At 35.8% G+C, this 20,151-nt stretch overlaps 2 protein-coding genes across 2 annotated transcripts in view; both read left to right on the top strand.

The window, feature by feature from the left end:
• Window positions 1–20,028, top strand: part of LOC120350764 (hemicentin-2-like) — an 822,623-nt gene extending 802,595 nt beyond the window's left edge. Inside the window, exon 9 of the mRNA XM_039425529.1 lies at window positions 19,904–20,028. The gene's annotated coding sequence lies outside the window, so the exon portion shown is untranslated. The remainder of the gene's footprint in view (window positions 1–19,903) is intronic.
• LOC111050197 (nephrin-like) overlaps window positions 19,301–20,151 on the top strand; it is a 113,273-nt gene continuing 112,422 nt past the window's right edge. Inside the window, exons 1-2 of the mRNA XM_039425649.1 lie at window positions 19,301–19,327; window positions 19,904–20,048. Of these exons, the coding sequence (XP_039281583.1) occupies window positions 19,301–19,327; window positions 19,904–20,048 (172 nt within the window). The remainder of the gene's footprint in view (window positions 19,328–19,903; window positions 20,049–20,151) is intronic.

Raw genomic sequence — 20,151 nt, 5'->3', positions numbered from 1 at the left:
TTTCCTCTATTTTCTCCTCTCTCTTCTTCTCTCCCTTCTCCTTTCTCTCATCCCTCTTATCTTTTCCCTCTTCTTTCCTTCTCCTCTCTCTCCTCCCTCTTATTCTTTCCTTCTTCTCTCTCATCCCCTATATCTACTCCTCTCTCTTTTCTTCAATCTTCTCCTCTCTCTTCTTCCCACCCTTCTCTCCATCTCTCTCTTTTGGTAGAGAGTTAGTGGGGAGGATATTTTTAATATTCTTTCCGAAGAATGGACATTGATATGTCCAAAGCTCCGCCAATTTATGTAGATGCATAACAATATGATTATTATCTATTATTATATTACAAACTGCTTTTTCATATCATATACAGTTCAATAATTATTTTCTTAGTCTATATTATGTAAATTCATCTATAATTTTGCTGTATTGTCAGCTATTGTATATAAGTGTATAAGACAGTATATATTGTAATCTACATAAATAAAGTACTCAATCAATCAATCTTCTCCATCCTCTCTCTCTTCTTGTATTTCTTCTCCTGTCTCTACTTCTCTCTATTTTCTATTTTCTTCTCTCCCTTCTCCTCAATCTTTCTCACTCTCTCTTCCTCTTCTCCTCTTTCCTTCTCTCTCTTCTCCTTGTGACAGCCTTAGTTTGTGGAGTTCTCTGCCTGCTGAGGGACATCGTCGGTTCGGCGCGGCTGTCTTGCGGTGGATCAGAGGTGGTGGACTCGGCTGGAATGTTCACTGGATCTTAACGTGTGTGTTGGTGTGTGTGTGTGTGTGTGTGTGTGTTGTGTGTGTGTGTGTATGTGTGTACTTTCTTCTTTTCTACTTCTATCGAAATGATCTATGGATTTTGAACTGACGTTTCTTCCGTTTTCACTTTTCTCTTTTTTCTGATTGTATTCTTTTCACTGATTCAAATTGGAAAGAAATTTTGTTTTTTTTCTTTCTTTTGTAAAATTAGTTTTTTCATCTTATAATCTTTATTGTGAAGGGGTTTTAGTTTTACTTAGAATTGTATTAGAGGGTTTAGTGTAAAAGAGGGCCGGCTGCGTCCTAACTTCGCCCTCCTAGGTTTTTAATGAAGGCAGCTAATCAATCAATCAATCTTCTCCTCTTTCTTCCTTTCACTCTCTTCTTCTTTCCTTCTCCTCTTTCTTTATCTTCTTCTGTCCTCCTTTCTCTCTTTTTTCCTCCCTCTATTCCACTCTCCTTCTTTCTCTCTCAAACCTCTCTCTTCCTCACGCTCTCTCTCTCTCTCTTTCTCTCTCTACTATCCACCCTATTTCTTCCCTCCCTTCTATCCCTTAAGTCTCTTATGCCCACCCTATTTGTTGGCCTCCAAGGCACATTAATTAACGGACTTCTATCCTACGCCTTTGTTTGATGGATTGATCTGGTGTCTCTCTCACTCTCTTACACAAACTCTCTCTTCCAATCACACTCGCTCACACACTCTCTCTCTTTCTCTCCTCTCAACGACCTTCAAGTGTACCTGGTCTTTCATCTTCTCACTCACACTCTCATTCTCTCACTGTCTCTCTCGCACTCTCTCTCTGTCTATCTCTCTCTCTCACACACACCACACACTCACTCACTCTCTCTCCCTCTCACACTCACTCACTCTCTCTCTCTTACTCTCTCTCTCCTCAGCCCATCTCTCATTCTCGTGAAAGCTTTGACCTGTTTCAAGGTCCTACGTGTGTGTAGGATTGACTTGAGGTAGACATATTGGTGCAAGTTTTTTTTTGCGTTGTGAAAAGCTATTAAAATTGCGTGCCACCAAAGTATTTTTCATCATTTTGTTGTGGGATCATTTACGTTGATTTATTTCAAAAGTTCTCCAGAATTCTGAGTTTGATGACTAGGGGTCAAGCCACATGAAGCGTTTTCTCAGGCGTTTTCATAAGAGTAATTACTAGCAGGTTAGAGAAGTTATCACGGATTAAAATAATTGTATTTTGATTTGAAGTGATTTGAAGGATTGAGACTCGATCGACCGTGAGTTGTAGTTCTCTGTAAGCCGGTTCTGAGGACGAGACCACATTGGGCGTTTCTAGACGAGTCGGCAGAGCAGCAAGCTCTCCGATTGGCTGATTGACTTGAAGTTCGGGAATCAGCTGATAATGAGCCAATCAGAGAGCTATCTGCCATGTCGACTCTTCGCCTGGATAAACGTTTCATGTGTCTTGGTCCTAAGGAACGTGTCATTTCAGGCGTATCAAAATAATAATTATAAACGAAAATCAATTAAATGCTGTGAATTATGAATCACGTCTTCTACTCTATTATTAGACACAAAATAATTGTTGAAAACTGCTTTATCACTCTGCTAATTTGTTTGTGAAATGAAACATATTTCCCTGTTCTCATTAATTTCTAAGCCATTGATAGATTGGGAAATTTTAAGGAAGATCAATAAAATTTTTAATGAAGCTTATTTATTTATCACGAAATGAAGCTTACTTATTGAACGAATCGCAGTTGAATGCTGTAAATCACCCCGAAGGCTACTGCAAATATTGTCAACAGGGTACCGTACACAGCTAGATGGAAATTCGATGAGCTCTACTTTACAAAAATTATTTGTCAGCCCGGGAATCGAACCCAGTACCCCCTAATTGCCGGTCAGGAATGCTTACACTTACATTAAACTGACAATCTATGGATAGCAGCGCTCATTTTATACAAAGTTATAGCGGCCAGCCAGTCTACAGATGGAAATAAATTGAAAGATGTATTTGTTCAAATGCTAATTGATGAATAAATAATATCGGGGCACCGAGCTTCGCTCGTTATTTTTATTTATTGATAAACAGAACACAATTCTATAAAATGATTGTGTTTATATTTTTAATCTGGCTATATGTCAGCTTATGAATTTCGGGGATGCGATATTTTGATTTTTCACGGAATCACTCGCTCACTTTTCACTATCCACAGACGGCGAAAGTCTCAGCTGTTTCAGTCAAGAATGAATTATCCTTTCAATGTCGTTTAGCGAGTTTTCCCAAGGATGAGACCTAGTGCAATCGAATTTTTATATCATGAACCTACTATGTTCCAAATTTCGTGAAAATCGTTAGAGCCGTTTTCGAGATCCGTTGAACATAAATAACCAGATATAAAAATATAAACAGATATACAGACATTGCTCGCTTTATATAATAGGATTATTTTCAAACGGAAGTCTTCGGGGTGATTTACAGCATTTAATTGGGATTTTCATTTAATGATGATTATTCATTAATCAGTGTTTGAACAAATGCAACTCCCAATTTATTTCCTTCGGTATCTAAATAAGATACGTATTGAGTGGCAACGTACGTCCAGCCGTCTTTATACAAGTTTATATAAATGTTTAGAAATCGACGTCTTTGTACAAATCGGAACGTACAATTTAATAAGCGAAAAGTCAAAGGCAAAAACGCAAAATGCAAAAAGGCAAAGAGTCGATTAAAGGCATTAAAAGGCATATCAAAATTACTCACATATTGACTAATATAATATACTAGCCGTTAGGCTCGCTTCGCTCGCCATATCCGTCTAGCCAGGGGGCTCCGCCCCCTGGACCCCCGACTGGGTCGTCCATGAATGAGATCAGCTGGCTCACTTCGCTCGCCTGCATTTTTCATTTGAGAATTTTTATCATATGTTAGGACGATCTAGTCGGGGGTCCAGACTAAACGTCTGGCTAAACGGATATGGCGAGCGAAGCGAGCCTGACGGCTAGTAATATAATATTCCCAGGAATAGCTTTGATTAAAGTAGCAGTGCCCAATCAATTTCTCCGCGATAAATTAATGCATTTCAATCTTCAACTTGGTGCCAACCTAACAAAGTCAACTCAACTTAATGCCAACCTGACAAAATTATTAATTTAGTTACCAGTTAACAACTGTTTCGAAGAGGTACTCTCTCTAGATTATAGTTCTATATTAACATATGGTATGGACATTTTTCCATTATAATTAAGAGAATAAGAAGAACATACATGCTAAAAGACGAACTTTAAACCCTTAAAATCCACCCTTAGAGTTAAAATATTGCCAAAAGATTCCTTAGTGCGCCTCTAAAGGGCCAACTGAACATACCTACCAAATTTGAACGTTTTTGGTCCGGTAGATTTTTAGTTCTGCGAGTGAGTGAGTGAGTCAGTCAGTCAGTCAGTCAGTCAGTGAGTGAGTGCTATTTCGCTTTTATATATAAAGATACCCAGTTATATAGCTAAGACAGTACACGTCTACCCTTTACTACTTAATTGATGTATGGCATACGATAATTAGTTGCTTTGCGTTCAATCTGGCATGATGAGAACAATCATGAGCCTATAATGAGCTCCACCAGAGACAAGAAATACATAGCTTATGCTTATCCTTTATCTATGGCTCCACGTTATAATGGCAGTATTCGATTAACATTGGTGCTGCTATCCTTGTCTATTTTTCAACAAAGCAGATAGCGGTATCCTTTTCTAGCTCCGCAACGTTGCCAGACCGTTCTCTAACAATGTAGAAATATAATTTTTCAACAAAATATCTAGACTTAGTTATGAGAATTTATGATTTAATCTTTGAAAAATATTTTGTTTGTTGACCGAGTGAAGTGAGGTCTAAGATTCAAGTCGACGGTTTGGCATTTCTCTTAATGTTTAAATGTTTGAATGTTTCAATGTTCATATGTTTGAATGTTTATATGTTGCGCATTTACAGCGAAACGCGGTAAAAGATTTTCATGAAATTTGACAGGTATGTTCCTTTTTTAATTGCGCGTCGACGTATATAAAAGGTTTTTGAAAATTTTGAATTTCAAGGATAATATAAAAGGAAAAAGGAGCCTCCTTCCTACGACAATATTACAGTAAAAATCATACTAAAGAATTATTCATCATAAATCAGCTGACAAGTGATTACACAGATGTGTGGAGAAGCCAGTCTATTGCTGTATTTCCATAGGGTCTCTATAGTTTCAATCAGGTACTTGAGTATGAGAATACTGCGTGAGGTCTACTGTTCACAGAACTACTAGTTTTACGGATGGAATATACTTGAGTTTTTTAAACAAGAATGAACAGCTAAAATCACATCGGTGTCAGCTACCGTCTATAGAAGGCAGTAACAAGGCAGAGAATCGGCAGCGCTGCTCTCCCATCATTCTCCACTGCCATTATAACGTGGACCTCACTATACCATCATTTTCACACCAGTTGAAAGATGGAATTTCACTCAATAGAATCGATATTTGAGGAATTTGCACCTCGCGTGTTATAGAGGGCTCAAACCCCCAGCCTTTCATATTATTAACCCTCGAACTATGCAGGCCAAATTTGGTAGATGTTCAATTTCCACCATTGTTCAACCAAATTATATCAGCATGTCTAGTGAGGTCCACGTTATAATGGCAGTAGAGAAAGATAGGAGAAAAACGTTGCTGATCCTTTGTCTTGCCAATGCCTTCTATAGACAGTAGCTAATACAGGTTTATTGATGTAATATCAACTGTTCATTCTCGTTTAAAATGATCAATAATTTTTTATTAAGTAGAATAGTATATTATTAATTAATACCATAGAGAAACAATAGCGTAAGTAGATATCCCATGGTATAGGGCGTTTATGTCGCAACTTTTACTGTTATCTCAAGCCGATTACTGTTGATTATTGTCGAATTTTAATGTTTTTTGGGGGTGAGAGTATATGGAAGGCACAATATTTATTTATTTATTTATTTATTTATAAGGTTAGCAAAAAAATACAAGAATCGGAAAAGAAAAAACAGGCTATTGCCTAAAACTTCTTCAATTTCCTAATTTAGTTTTAAATTGTCCAAATATTATAGGTTATGAGAGACTACCAGTGTCACACAGCTTCACGGGAAAGAATTACATGAAGTATCGGCTTGAGATAACAGTAGAAGTTGCGACACAAACGCCCTATACCATGGGGTATCTACTTATGCTATTGTTTTTCTATGGTAAAAGTCACAAGGACAGGAAGGGGCCTTTTCCAGGCGAGAAAGATGTTTCTAGTCGAGGCGTTAGCCGAGACTAGAATTTCATTCCCAGCACTGTAAAAGACATTCACGTCCAAGTAACTTACACTATTTTTTGTCATAATTGACCGAGCGAAGTGAGGTCTAAGATTCAAGTCGACGGTTTGGCATTTCTCTTAATGTTTAAATGTTTGAATGTTTGAATGTTTATATGTTTTTTAGGCGAAACGCGGTAATAGATTTCCATGAAATTTGACAGGTATGTTCCTTTTTCAATTGCGCGTCGATGTATATACAAGGCTTTTGGAAATTTTGCATTTCAAGGATAATATAAAAGGAAAAAGGAGCCTCTTTCATACGCCAATATTAGAGTGAAATCAGACTATAGAATTATTTATCATAAATCAGCTGACAAGTGATTACACAGGTGTGTGAAGAAGCCAGTCTATTGCTGTATTTCCATAAGGTCTATAGTTTCAATCAGGTACTTGTGGATGAGAATACAGCGTGAGGTCTACTGTTCACAGAACTACTAGTAATCTAGAGAAGAATAATTGAAAAACAGAAAACATTACCTGCTTGCGGTGACATTACTACATGCATTCTATAAACATAACCTAGTTTACAAGTTTCAAATTTCTTGATCGTAGTTGACAAAACTTCCATCTGAAGCGCTAAAAGACAGTTTCTTGTACCAGTATTGCCGTTCCCAATTCGGAACTAGGAAACATACTCGACTGTAAGAAAAACATGATTTTATTACAGTATAGTATCATAGAGAACATTAGCATAAATAGATATCCCATGGTATAGGGCGTTTATGTCGCAACTTTTACTGTTATCTCAAGCAAAAAGTTCATGTAATTCTTTCCCGTGAAGCTGTGTGACACTGGTAGTCTCTCATATTGTGCCGTTCATACACTCTCACCCAACAAAACAGTAAAATTCGACAATAATCAACAGTAATCGGCTTGAGATAACAGTAAAAGTTGCGACATAAACGCCCTATACAATGGGATATCTACTTACGCTATTGTTTCTCTATGATAGTATGCTGTAATTAGAATCATATGTTTAATTGTTCTACAATCAGCTGTTTACCGGCTTGATTTCATGGATGTGAAACAGCTGAAATTGAATGACAATGTCACAGATTATAATATTTTACAATAATAATTTTATAATTAGTTCTCATAGTTAAGATAAAATAGAAAGAAAAATAAAAATCGTAGTACCCTTCTTGAAATATTTAATCATATTAATAAGTGATTAAATATTTCAAAAAGAGTAGACTACTAAGATTTTTATTTTTCTTTCTATTTCTATGAAAGTAGCCCTATACAGGAAAGAGATAAATTAAGATAAGATATTTTGTTAATTAATTATTAATACTACATTGTTAAAAGAAGATCTGGCAACAGAGCAAAGGAAGAAAGAGATAGCGATATCCGCTTTGTTGAATGATAGACAAGGATAGCAATACCATTGCAAATCAAACACTGTTATAATGTGGACCTGACTAGAGTAGATTGCGTTGTATTGTTCTACTACAAAATAATGATTACTTTACTTTGTTTAATGGGTTATCTCTCTTTATCTACCATCATACTAAGCAGCCGAATTTGGTAGATTATAGTTGATTAAGTCATTGTTCAACCAAATTATATCAACATGCTATAGAGTGTGCTGTATTGTCCTACTACAGATAATGGTGGACTACTCAATATTGATCTAATCGTTGTTCGAGATAATTATAGTGGTATACCAGATTACATTGTGCTGTATTTGATTAATTGTCTAATCACAAATTATGAAAATTCTTAATTTCTAATCGTTTATTCAACCTAATTATAGTAGTCTACTAAATCAAATTGTGCTGCATTCTATGTATTTTCTAACTAAAAATTATGAAAATACTGCATTCTTATCGTTTATCCAACCTTATTATAGTTGTCTACTAGATAACATTGTACTGCATTTGCTGTATTAACCAATTACAAGTTTTGAAAATGTTTATTTGTTATCTTGATTCAATCTAATTATACTATAATGAGGTCCACGTATAATGGCAGTAGGGTTGAAAATACTGTTGCTGTCCTTTTCTATCATACAACAAAACAGATAGCGCTATCTCTCTTTAGCTTTGCAATGTTGTCTGCCAGAATATTTTATTTTTACTTTTGACAGTGACTACAAAAGTAGACAAACAATTCTCAGCCGCCATTTTTTTCACCATTCTATCAAAGTACTCTAGTACACAAGTCGTATAATTGATTTAAAATGTATTTTTGAAATAATTTTTAGACATGGGAGTACAAACCCGAAGGAAAGCGAGGCATAGGAAGACCAAGAAATAAATGGATGCCGGTACAGGCCAATAGAGCCTAATCCTTGTAAGAAGATGATGATGATGATGATTTTTAGACATTACCGTATGAGAAACACAAATTAAAATACATGAATTGACATTTAATTGATTTAAAATTATTTTAAATGTTGATAACTAACCATCCTAGACTTCATCCATGCTTCAATTAGCCTACACGTATTAGTTAGACCTACTTGTACCGGTATAAATAATATTGAAAGGTTATTTATGAATTATTTCCATTGAAATTACTTATTTTGAATAGGATATTTATTTTTATATCATTTTTAAAAATTAATTGGAATAGAATACCTACCAAATGAATACATTTCTGTTGTTTCAAAATTCAGATTGGTATATCACAGATTTTCAAATTAGCTGCCGTTTTAGGCTTGTATAAAAATAAAATCTGATCTCAGTTATGGAAGCAAATTTTTGAATCAAATTATGAAAAAACATCATTATATTCTTGATTAATTTGACATTAAATTGATTATTTTATCAAGGAAATGATAATTATTATTAGATCAAATTTAATGGGATAAATTGAGTAACAGCTGGGTACAGTCAGTGGCAAAATTGCAAAACTGTCAGACTTGGCAACGTTTTTCTCCTATCTTTCTCCACTGCCATTATAACGTGGACCTCACTATAGTCTTCTAGTTAACACTGGGCTTTATTCTAGCATTGGTCAACTAGAAACTATGAAATGACTCTAATATCAACATTATTAAACCTAACTATATCAGATTAATAAAAATAATATTGAGGGTGATGCCTACATAAGCTCTCAGACTTGTGCGTGGGTAATGAGTGAGAGGGATGATTAGATTAGATGGTGATGAGAGATGATGACTTCTTTTTAGGTAGTCGGGACCGATAGCTTATCGTCTCCTCCGAAAGACGGTGTGGCCGTATCTATGTGATTGTGCTGTGGTCAAAAAGTTTTGCCCCGGTTGAGATTCGAACTCGGGTTCTCCTGATTATTACACCAGCGCGTTATCACTTACTCCAACGAGCCACCCTTGCCAACGATGTTGTACAAGATCGCATTGTTTTGTATTGCCCTACTGGAGATGATGTAGTTATTTCAAATTCATCGATATTTAATCGGATAATATCATGCTAGAATATAGTTAATTAACTTCATTGAGAAAATATAGCTTGAGAAGATATTCCATGGTATAGGTAGTTTATGTTCCAAATTTCAAGCCGATTTCTATCAACTCGAGCTGATTACGGTCGATTACTGTCTTTTATTACTGTTTTGTTGGGGTGAGAGTGTAAGGAAGGCACAGTATGAGAGAGCAGCGATGAAATATTGATCAAATCGTTGTTTGAGTTAATTAAAGTAGTCTTCTAGATCACATTGCTCTGTATTTGATGTATTGTCCAACTACAAATCATGAAATTTCCCAATTTCTAATTTTAGTTCAAACTAATTATAGTAATCTATTGAGATACATTGTGCTTTATCTTAGGTATTGTCTCTGAGAAAAGATAGCTTAAGTTTATGTTCCAAATTTCATGCCGATTTTCTATTAACTCGAGCTGATTACGGTCGAATACTGTCTTGATATGGTCTAATATCTTGATATTCGATTCTTTCTCACAGTAAATCATACTATTCTTATTTCATTTATATAAAAATATTATTTATTATCAATTGTATAATGTATATTTTCTCATGTGATAACTTTCTTCAAAGATTTTTCGTTTTTCTGCTGGCTTTTTCTTCTCTTTTGCAGTTTAATACTGTTTTGTTGGGGTAAGACTGTAAGAACGGCACTGCATGAGAGACAGTGTTGTTGATTATCTGCCTTGCCACTGCCTTCTTCAAATTAGAAAGGCCCGTTTGCAGAGAATCCGGTTAAATTTCATCCGTGATTAATTTAACGAGAACCAATCAGAGAAGGCTTTTTGAATTATGGCTTTTCTGATTGGTTTTTGTAGAAATAATCACGGTTAAAAATTGCAACCGGCACTTTTGTGCAACCGGCACTTGAACTTAGAAATTTTATGAGGTGTACCTACAGTGAATATAAATAAATAGTATCTTATTATATAGGGCACAATATAATACTGATTGGTGATTTATAATCATGTTGGGTTCACCCTTAGAATCACCATGCTGTTTGTGAATTTCCTCATTTTGAAGGTGTTCATTCCAGATATTAGCAGTTTTGAACACTTTATCATGGAACTTACCTTTTCGAATTTATACTCATTCAAAATCTCATGAAATGGAGAAGTTTCTGAAATATCGAAACCACTATAATTACTCTTAGAAAAATCGAGAAAAAACGGTTTGAAATTTGACTTTGAATTTGAAGAATAACATTTTATCAAGTTCAAGCCATAATAAAAAAACTACAAAATATCTAACAACAGATAAAATTACATTAATCTTGTTTGAAATGTTTTTCTCTTTCCAACAATACCCTTGAAATTGAAATCCGAAGAGTAGTTTTCGAGTCATTGAGTATTTAATGACCGGAAGTAGGCATATTCTAAGAATATCGAAAAATCGATATATCTCAAAAACTAAGGTCGATAGGAAAAACGTTTACTGAACATTTTTTGTCAGAAATGTTGTGTAGATACTATGGTCAACGGCTGTTGCAACCTTGGTGGAACATCCTATATATACTGGGTATGTGTACCCAGTAACAGGTGCCATCTACCGACAGAATTGAGAACTACACCAGTTGGCGTTCCAATCCATCAATCAGAAGAGAGTATAGGGAGCTTGGAGGCGTGGCTTGTTTCCATTGGTTCGTTATTCTTACGTCATGATTTTGTCATTCTCTATCATTTCGCTCTCTTCTAACATAGAGAAAAGATAGCATATAAAAAGATCATAGCATGGAACATCAGCATTATTTATTCATGTTTCAAATTTCAAGCCGATTTTGTATTAACTCTAGCTGATTACGGTCGACTACTCTATTATTACTGTTTTGGTTGGGTAAAGGTGTGAGAAAGACACATTATAAGAGACTACCAGCGTCGCATATCTTCACAAAAAAACTACTTGCACTATCGGCATGAGTTAACCTTTAAAATTGGAAGATGAACGCCCTATACCATGATCCCAGTATTATACAGAGCTAGTGAACTTTACAGTTTTCTGTAAAGTGTAAAGTTTTTAGTTTAAATTTCTAGTTTCATTCAATATTCAGACTTTTTGAATAATTACCACGTTATTACTGTTCTAGATGTTCTTATTTTAGACTCTAATAGTATTTATTTGATTCAACTCGTTTATCTGAGTACTGAAGAGCGTAAATTGTATTTTGAAAAGTGAAAGTGACATAACCAACATTTTGACTTGGACAGTATAGTATAAATTGGGAATGGGACAGTTTTGGGCATGAGCCTGTTGTGCCTTTCCTCATGTTAAGTATTTGTACACAATGTTATAAATAAATTGTATTAGCACAGAATACAGAAGTATTGAAATTCAGTATACAGTATAGAAGTTAATATACAGAATACAGAATAGAAATTTTCTCTGGTATTAGTATTAAATATAGATATATAGAGTTTCCAGTTTTGCTACTTGATGGCTCCTTCGTATTGAGAGCTCAAATATACAGGAGTTTTTGAATTTATTGTAGAATATCTATAATCTGCGATCGTATTATAGAGTGATTTTTAACAATGAATTGGTTATAATTCATTTCGAAGACTTTGGACTGACTTCAAATTCCCCTAACAATGAATTGGTTTTATTTTATTTCCGCGAATTCGACTTACTTCGAATTCCCCTAACAATGGATTGGTTATACTTCATTTCGACATTGAACTTACTTCGAATTCCCCTAACAATGGATTGGTTATACTTCATTTCGACTTTGGACTTACTTCGAATTCCCCTAACAATGGATTGGTTATACTTTATTTCGGAGACTTTGCCCTTATAACGAATTCCCCTAACAATGAATTGGTTATACTTCATTTCGAAGACTTTGAACTTACTTCGAATTCCCCTAACAATGGATTGGTTATACTTTATTTCGGAGACTTTGCCCTTACAACGAATTCCCCTAACAATGAATTGGTTATACTTCATTTCGAAGACTTTGGACTTACGTCGAATTCCCCTAACAATGAATTGGTTGTAATTCATTTTGAGAAATTCGGACTCACTTCAAATTTCCCAAACATTCCCATAGTACGACTTGTCAGTTATCCGAATTAATTAAACGACAAGCAGCACAAACTCTCTTTAAACAAAACTCTGATAACACAGTTATGCTTTCAGGTTTCATCCTGTCACATCTACTGTACACATTCATGTTATTTGTAACAATAAATTTAATCGAAAATCAACACAGCAGCTTTAAAACTACATGGGGTTTCAGCCGACTCATAAGCTGGACACGTTTTGCTTTGTGAATAGTTGCGAGAGAGATAATCTCTCCACATTGCATGCATCTTCACTGTAGAGAGGTCCACGTTATAATGACTGTATTTGATCAACATTGGTGTGGCTATCCTTGTCTATCATTCGACAAAGCAGATAGGGCTATCCTTTTCTAACTCCGCAACTTTCCCAGATCAATTCTAGACAAATTAGAAGTATAATCAATCAACAAAATATTCAATCACAATTATGAAAGTATAGTTATTAATAAGATATTATCATTGGTAAATATATTTTCTTGGCGAAAAAAGGATAATTTATTATTCAAAACAAGGATAAACCTACAAAACAGTGAGAACCTACTCGATATCACAGCCTAGCAGAAAACCCGTGCTTCGCAAAAGTCTATTTTAAAACTTGACAAACTGAAAACAAACTTGAAGAATTTAAAATAGGCCTGAACCATCCTCGGTTAAACATTTATCCATTATTTATAAAGGCGACTTTCTAGAAGTATTTTAAGCCTAGGTGATGATGATGGGTTGAATGATAATACAATGAAGGATTAAGGATTAAGAATCTATATGCAAAATTTCAAGTTAATCAGTCCAGTAGTTCAGAAGTGATGATGCGTCAAACATGATTTTCAAGCACGTTCGTGTATGAGCCAGTTCTTTACTTTATTTTGGTATAGATTATACCTGCACTCGCTCTTTGATGCTATGGAACTCCCTTATAGACTCATCCAGTAATTTCTTAAATCTTTAGTTCCCTGTAATTTTCTCTTTGTTTCTGTAATTACCGCAATGTCAACATTTTGTTTTCCAAGATTATAATCTAGTTCATCTTCCTCATTTGATATTCCTCTTACATTCCACGTCACTAATTTTAAAATATCCGCAATTCCAAATCGTTTATTTCTTGAGAGATCCTTTTTTATTATTATCCAAAATTCTGGTCCTATTTCCGAGGCTGTTTGTAAGTTTGTCAGTGATTCAATTGATCCCCTGGCCGCGTTACGAGCGCTGCGCAGGTTAAGTCCAGTGGTGGGGGCGCCACCTTACTGCATCTGGACTCACAGGATTTTTATGAGGTTTACTCCCCTAGACAAGTTGCTTCCACCACAGCTAATGAGTCTTGTCCATCCAGAAAAATTTGAAAATAAAAGAGGAAGAGATCGGTCAAGGAAGACCAGACAGAGAAAGAAAGAGAGAAAATAGAGAATGGCAAAAAGCTTAGTCAATGGAAAAATCCTGCCATGTGGAAAGAATGCCGGCAGAAAGGCTTCCACTACAGATATTGAATTGTAAACCGGCAGGGAAAAGATCTAGGGCCACGTAGGCCACGGAAGAGATGGCAATAAATACACTACTTGTTTATATTATAGCGTAATTTTGTAATTGAAATATAGATATTAATAAGCTGTTTGTGAGTCGGAAAAGGCATTAACCTAATCCTTGTACGTAAGATGATGAGATGATGATAGATGATGACGGTATCAGCTATCCTCTATAGAAGGCAGTGTCAAGGCAGGGCATCGGCAACGCTGTTCTCCTATCTTTCTCCACTGTTATTAAAACGTGGACCTCAGTATAGTGAAATTCACTTTAAAGTTCAAACTGTCAGCACAGTTTTGATGGGGAAGCATTTATGGAGTAAGTTGTGTGAGAGATTATTGTCAGCAGCGGTTAAATGAGAAGCAGAGATGTGATTCTGACAGTTTCATGTGATTCTCACCATACTTGGACAAAGAGCCCTCGAGCTATTAATAGCTTGACTTGGGCTACTAAACTATCAGATTTTGAGCTAATATCATCAACAGTTGCCGCAAGATATTATACTGGAATGTTATATTATTTGCTGCATGACAACAACATAAATTATACAACATAATTATACAACATAATTATACAACATAATCTATATTAATATCGGGGACCGACTTCGCTCTGGAGTACAAAAGCATAAAAAATTCATTACGAAAGAAGAAATCATAATAACACTAGCCGTCAGGCTCGCTTCGCTCGCCATATCCGTATAGCCAGGGGGCTCCGCCCCCTGGACCCCCGACTGGATCGTCCAATGATGAGATCAGCAGGCTCGCTTCGCTCGCCAGCATTTTTCATTTGAGCATTTTTATCATATGTTAGGACGATCCAGTCGGGGATCCAGACTAAACGTCTGGCTAAACGGATATGGCAAGCGAAGCGAGCCTGACGGCTAGTAATATAATATTCCCAGGAATAGCTGTGATTGAAGTAGCAGTGCCCAATCAATTTTTCCGCGATAAATGCATTTCAATCTTCAACTTGGTGCCAACCTAACAAAGTCAACTCAACTTAATGCCAACCTGACAAAATTACTAATTTAGTTACCAGTATTAACAACTGTTTCGAAGAGGTACTCTCTCTAGATTGAAGTTCTATATTAACATATGGTATGGACATTTTTCAATTATAATTAAGAGATTGCAATAAGAAAAAAATACATGCTAAAAGACGAACTTTAAACCCTAAAAAACCACCCTTTGAGTTAAAATATTATTAAAAGATTTCTTAGTGCGCCTCTAAAGGGCCAACTGAACATACCTACCAAATTTGAACGTTTTTGGTCTGGTAGATTTTTAGTTCTGCGAGTGAGTGAGTGAGTGAGTCAGTCAGTCAGTCAGTCAGTGAGTGTGTGCCATTTCACTTTTATGTATATATAGATTCATACAGAAATGTTATCTAATCACAGTAAATTGAGATTAATTCCCAGAGGAATGCAAAAATTTCCCTCACAAAGGCCCAGTTGCACAAAAGCCGGTTAAATTTCAATCCTGATTAACTTCACGGGAACCAAATCAGAGGAGACCACTTCAAAAAGATGGATCTACTTGAATTAATCAGGATTGAGAATAACCCGGCTTTTTTGCAACCGGCACCTGATTGAATGATTACAAAAGTTCAACAGCTGAGTCATAATTTTGACACAGTCCCACACACATGAACTCGCTCACTCACTTCCATCACCAACAGATGACGAAATAATTATTATAAGCTGTTTTTCCAAGGATGAATAATAACTATCCTTTTTATGTTCTTCAGCTAGTTTTCCCAGGGATGAGACCTAGCGCAATCGAATCTTTATAAAATAAACCCACTATGATCTGAATTTCGTGAGAATTGAGCCGATCTCGCGATCCGGTGAAATACAAACATATAAACATCTGAACATCCAAACATCTAAACATATGAACAGAAGTTGCTCGTTTAATAGTTTAGGATAATAAAGGAAAAAACTGACTTATACACGTACAGGATAGGAAAATTATGTTTGACGCATCACCACGTCTCAAATACTCAACTGATTAACTTGAAATTTTGCGTAAATTTTCCATCCCGTACGTGTATGAGGCATTTCATTTATTTATTATAGACTATTTACTTATTTCATATTATAGACTAGAAGGAAACTCGTACTTCAGAAGGGACCAATTAAAAACTTGACAAACTGAAAACTTGAACTACTGATATATTGATGAATTTGGAATATGCCTATAACTATCCTTGGTAAATTAAGAATCTATATGCAAAATTTCAAGTTTATCAGTTGAGTAGTTCAGACATGATGATGAGAATTTCCTTTCCCGTACGTGTATGAGTCGATTCTCTCCTTGATTATATTATAGACTAGCAGTGGAAGCGTGCTTCTAAAGGGTCTCATTGAAATCTTGACAAACTGAAAACTTGACCTACTGAAATCTTGAGGGATTCAAAATAGGCCTTCTACCATTCTCGTTAAATTGAGAATCTATAAGCATAATCCTATTCTATTAAACGAGCAATTTCTGTTTATATGTTTAGATGTTTACATAGTCTATATCTGTATGAGACCGGATTTCGAAAACGGCTCTATCGATTCTCACGAAATTTGGAACAAAGTGGGTTATGATATGAAAATTCGATTGCACTAGGTCTCAACCTAGGGATAACTCGCTGAAAGACATTAAAAGGATAAATACATCCTTGTAGAAAGCTGAAAATTTTGTCGTCTGTCGATACCATAATGGAAGACAGTGAACTAGTGAATATGTGGGATCATCCAGCTGATCAAACGAGAAGATAAATTCAGCAAGAAAAACCTATCCTCGTTTATTTCTCTTTATTTATAAAACATGTTTACTTCAGAAAAGTCCAAAATAGTAACTAGATGCTGTTAGAGATACATAGTATTTGAACAAATATTGTAGGAAACATAGTATATCATTCTAAATCGAATTCATAGTATATCCATTTGTAATATTGATGGTGTGTTTGATTTTTGAAGTGTGAATAAATTGTTATTTTGATAAGTGATAGTAGCTTAACCTACATTTTGATTTGTACTGTTGTATAAATTTGAAAATGGACAGTTTTGGGCATACGCCTGTTGTGCCTCCTCATATAACTGTAAAAATAATTGAACGACTGAGAAAATGAATAAATAAATATGGAGTCTAAATAATTATTCAATCTTTGATTACAAATTCTCATGCTTTTACACTCCAGAGCAAAGCTTGGTCCCCCGACATTTTTAAGGTTATCAGCCCAGCAGGCACGGCCCTAGGGACTTTGCCGCCCAGGGCGAGGTCGGCAACCGCCGCCCCCCACAAGTATTCCGTCTAATTTTTAATCCCGGGCTCCACCCCTTCCTTGAGCGATCGCCTTACTATTGTGTCTCCGCTGTGATGCGATCGCTCCATTCACACAACAGAGTCTCAGTAAACTCTAAATAATTATGTTTAACAATATTTATTGACATTTAAACAAATATTTGACCAAAAATATAAATATTGGGGAACAGTAATGTCCAGTCAATATAGACATAAAAAAGGGGGTGTGCTTGCAATTTATATTGTAGTTCTGATTTTTTAATATTTTATCGGATACATGAGAGAAGTTCAGAACCAAATACTTCATGCAAAATTCCCTTGAGCTATATACAGAGTGGCCCAAAAAACTCGTATTTTCGGTTTATTTTCCAGTTTTCAGCTATTTCCGGCAAAATCAGTGATCGGACAGAATAATTTGCTCCTGCTTTTTTTAAGATTATAAAATTCTGAATGGAATGAGAACATTCGGAACTCTCTATCTCCAATGAGTACTGAGCTATGATTTTTCAAAAGTGAGTGATATTTCAAGAAAAAAATCAATTTTGATCATATTTCGTATTTGATCAACAATATATCCCGATTGTTACAATCTAGATTCAAAATTTAAAATCCCTCTGGCCGTAATTTTGTGCTCTACAATCTGAGACTAGGTAGAGCGCTCTATCTCATATAGATTTCCAGGTACACCTGACAACAAAGCTCCTTGTATTGTGAAAAACACCTCATTTTTAGCTTCAACCATCATCACCATCTATATTGTCATGATTTACATGATTTACATCATGGATTTTCGAGAAAATGAAAAATTTCAATTTTTCATGATTTTCATGATGGTTAGCCTACATCATGGATCTTCTGAGATCTACATCACAGTGAAATTTGCACAATGATATAAGTTCATGAGATTATGTTCAAAGAGAATCACCCGTTAGATGCCCTTCATTTCAGTATTTCCTAGTGGAGAGGCGCGCTTAAGGATACGATCAAGGATCGCTTAAGGATCATGCTATGAAAATGAAAAAGTTTTCTTAAGAAAACATTTTTCCCAATCATTACTTTCCGAGACATGAGCGCTCAAAGTTCAAATTTTTGGGACAGAAAATTTCAAATTCGGTACGAGATAAATCCATGAAATTCAAAGGATAAATTCTCCATGGTATTGTTGATTTAATAGAACAAATTTCTGAGAATATCAATTTTCGAGAAAGTAATTCAATTTACTAAAAATGACCAAAAATAACGTTTAGTTGAGTTTTTTTGTAAGTTGAATAACTTTCTCAAAAATTGATATTTTCAGAAAATGTTTTAAAATTTTCTTGTTTTATTCAATCAACAATACCATGAATAATTTATCCTTTGAATTTCATGGATTTATCTCGTACCAAATTTGAAATGTTCTGTCCCAAAAATTTAAACTTTATGCGTTCATATATCAAAAAGGATCGGAAAAAATTTTTTCCTAAAGGTGCGTACAGATATACGCGCCTCCAACACACTCCCCGCTCGCTCCGCAATCGCTCCACGCACGCTCCGCACTCGCTCTGCAATCGCTCCGATCATGAACGTTACAGGAGATGTTAGATCTTCTCTTGTTCCACTCTTGCTCCCTGGTCGATCATCAATCGATCTGCTCGAGTGACTGACGTTCGATTGCGGAGCAGAGCGAAAGTCTGTACGCACCTTTAGAAAACTTCTTCATTGTGATATATACAAATCAAAAAACTTTGAAAAATATCACCAGTAAAAGAAAGTTTATCTATAGTCTTTGCACAGCCTTAAGGCGAGGGCCACACGAGCGCACAAAGTACGTCGCCAAAGTCAGTTGGCTTTACACAATGGAACCAGACGAAGCAATAACTTTTGCATTTCTGCGCAGTTCAAAAATCACCGTCCGTTACGACTTCCGTTACTTGGTACGCACGTACCTCGTGTGTTGTCACCAATTCACTTCTATGTATTTCTACAACGGACGTCAAAAAGTAAGTTCCAACGGACGCACTTTATGCGCTCGTGTGGCCCTAGCCTAAGACGTAGACTGCAACATAGTAGGCCTACTTAACTTGCTAAGTAATTAAAACTACAATTTCTACAAGTTTGTTTAACACACCTGTTTAATTAAGTAGAACTCGTCTGACCTTTGCATGGGGAAATTCCTTCACCAATTCTTCAAAATCTGGGGACTGAACTATTTTATGTTCGCTAGACCACTCAGACGTTCCTGGGACATTGTTGATCTTAGAAGAGTCTTTATTAGCTCGAGGTTGGAAAAGCTTCTTATATAATTTTACCATTCACATTTGATATTATAAATTTATTTATTTGTATTTTGAAATTTTCCGTTCCTTAAAATTTGCCGCCCTCAAAACCTGCCGCCCTGGGCGGCCGCCCGGTCCGCCCACCCCTGGGGCCGGGCCTGCAGCCCAGTAGTTTTGATGTGATGTCGCGTCATTCGTGAATTCCCTATCCCGTTCGTGTATGAGCTTTTTTTTATTATATTATAGATGATATTCATGTATTCTGTATTTATTATGTGCGTTACGTAATTTGTTTTACAGAGTAGCAGCGACGGTAACGTTACCACTAGCATCCTGACGCTAACTCCGACAGTAGAAGATGCTGGCTCCACTCTAGCCTGCAGAGCGACCAACACTCACCTCCCAGCTACTATCATAGAGGACTCTTGGGTGCTGGATGTTCACTGTGAGTACAATCTTCACTCCCGTAGAGCAAAGCTGGCAAAAGGAGATATCCCATGGATAATTATTATTAAACGAAAATCCCAATGAAATGCTGTAGCTACAAA

Source organism: Nilaparvata lugens, chromosome 4 (genome assembly GCF_014356525.2).
Source record: "Nilaparvata lugens isolate BPH chromosome 4, ASM1435652v1, whole genome shotgun sequence".
NCBI lineage: Eukaryota > Metazoa > Arthropoda > Insecta > Hemiptera > Delphacidae > Nilaparvata > Nilaparvata lugens.
The sequence above is the reverse complement of the archived record's forward strand: the minus strand, read 5'-3'. Positions and strand labels throughout refer to the sequence as shown.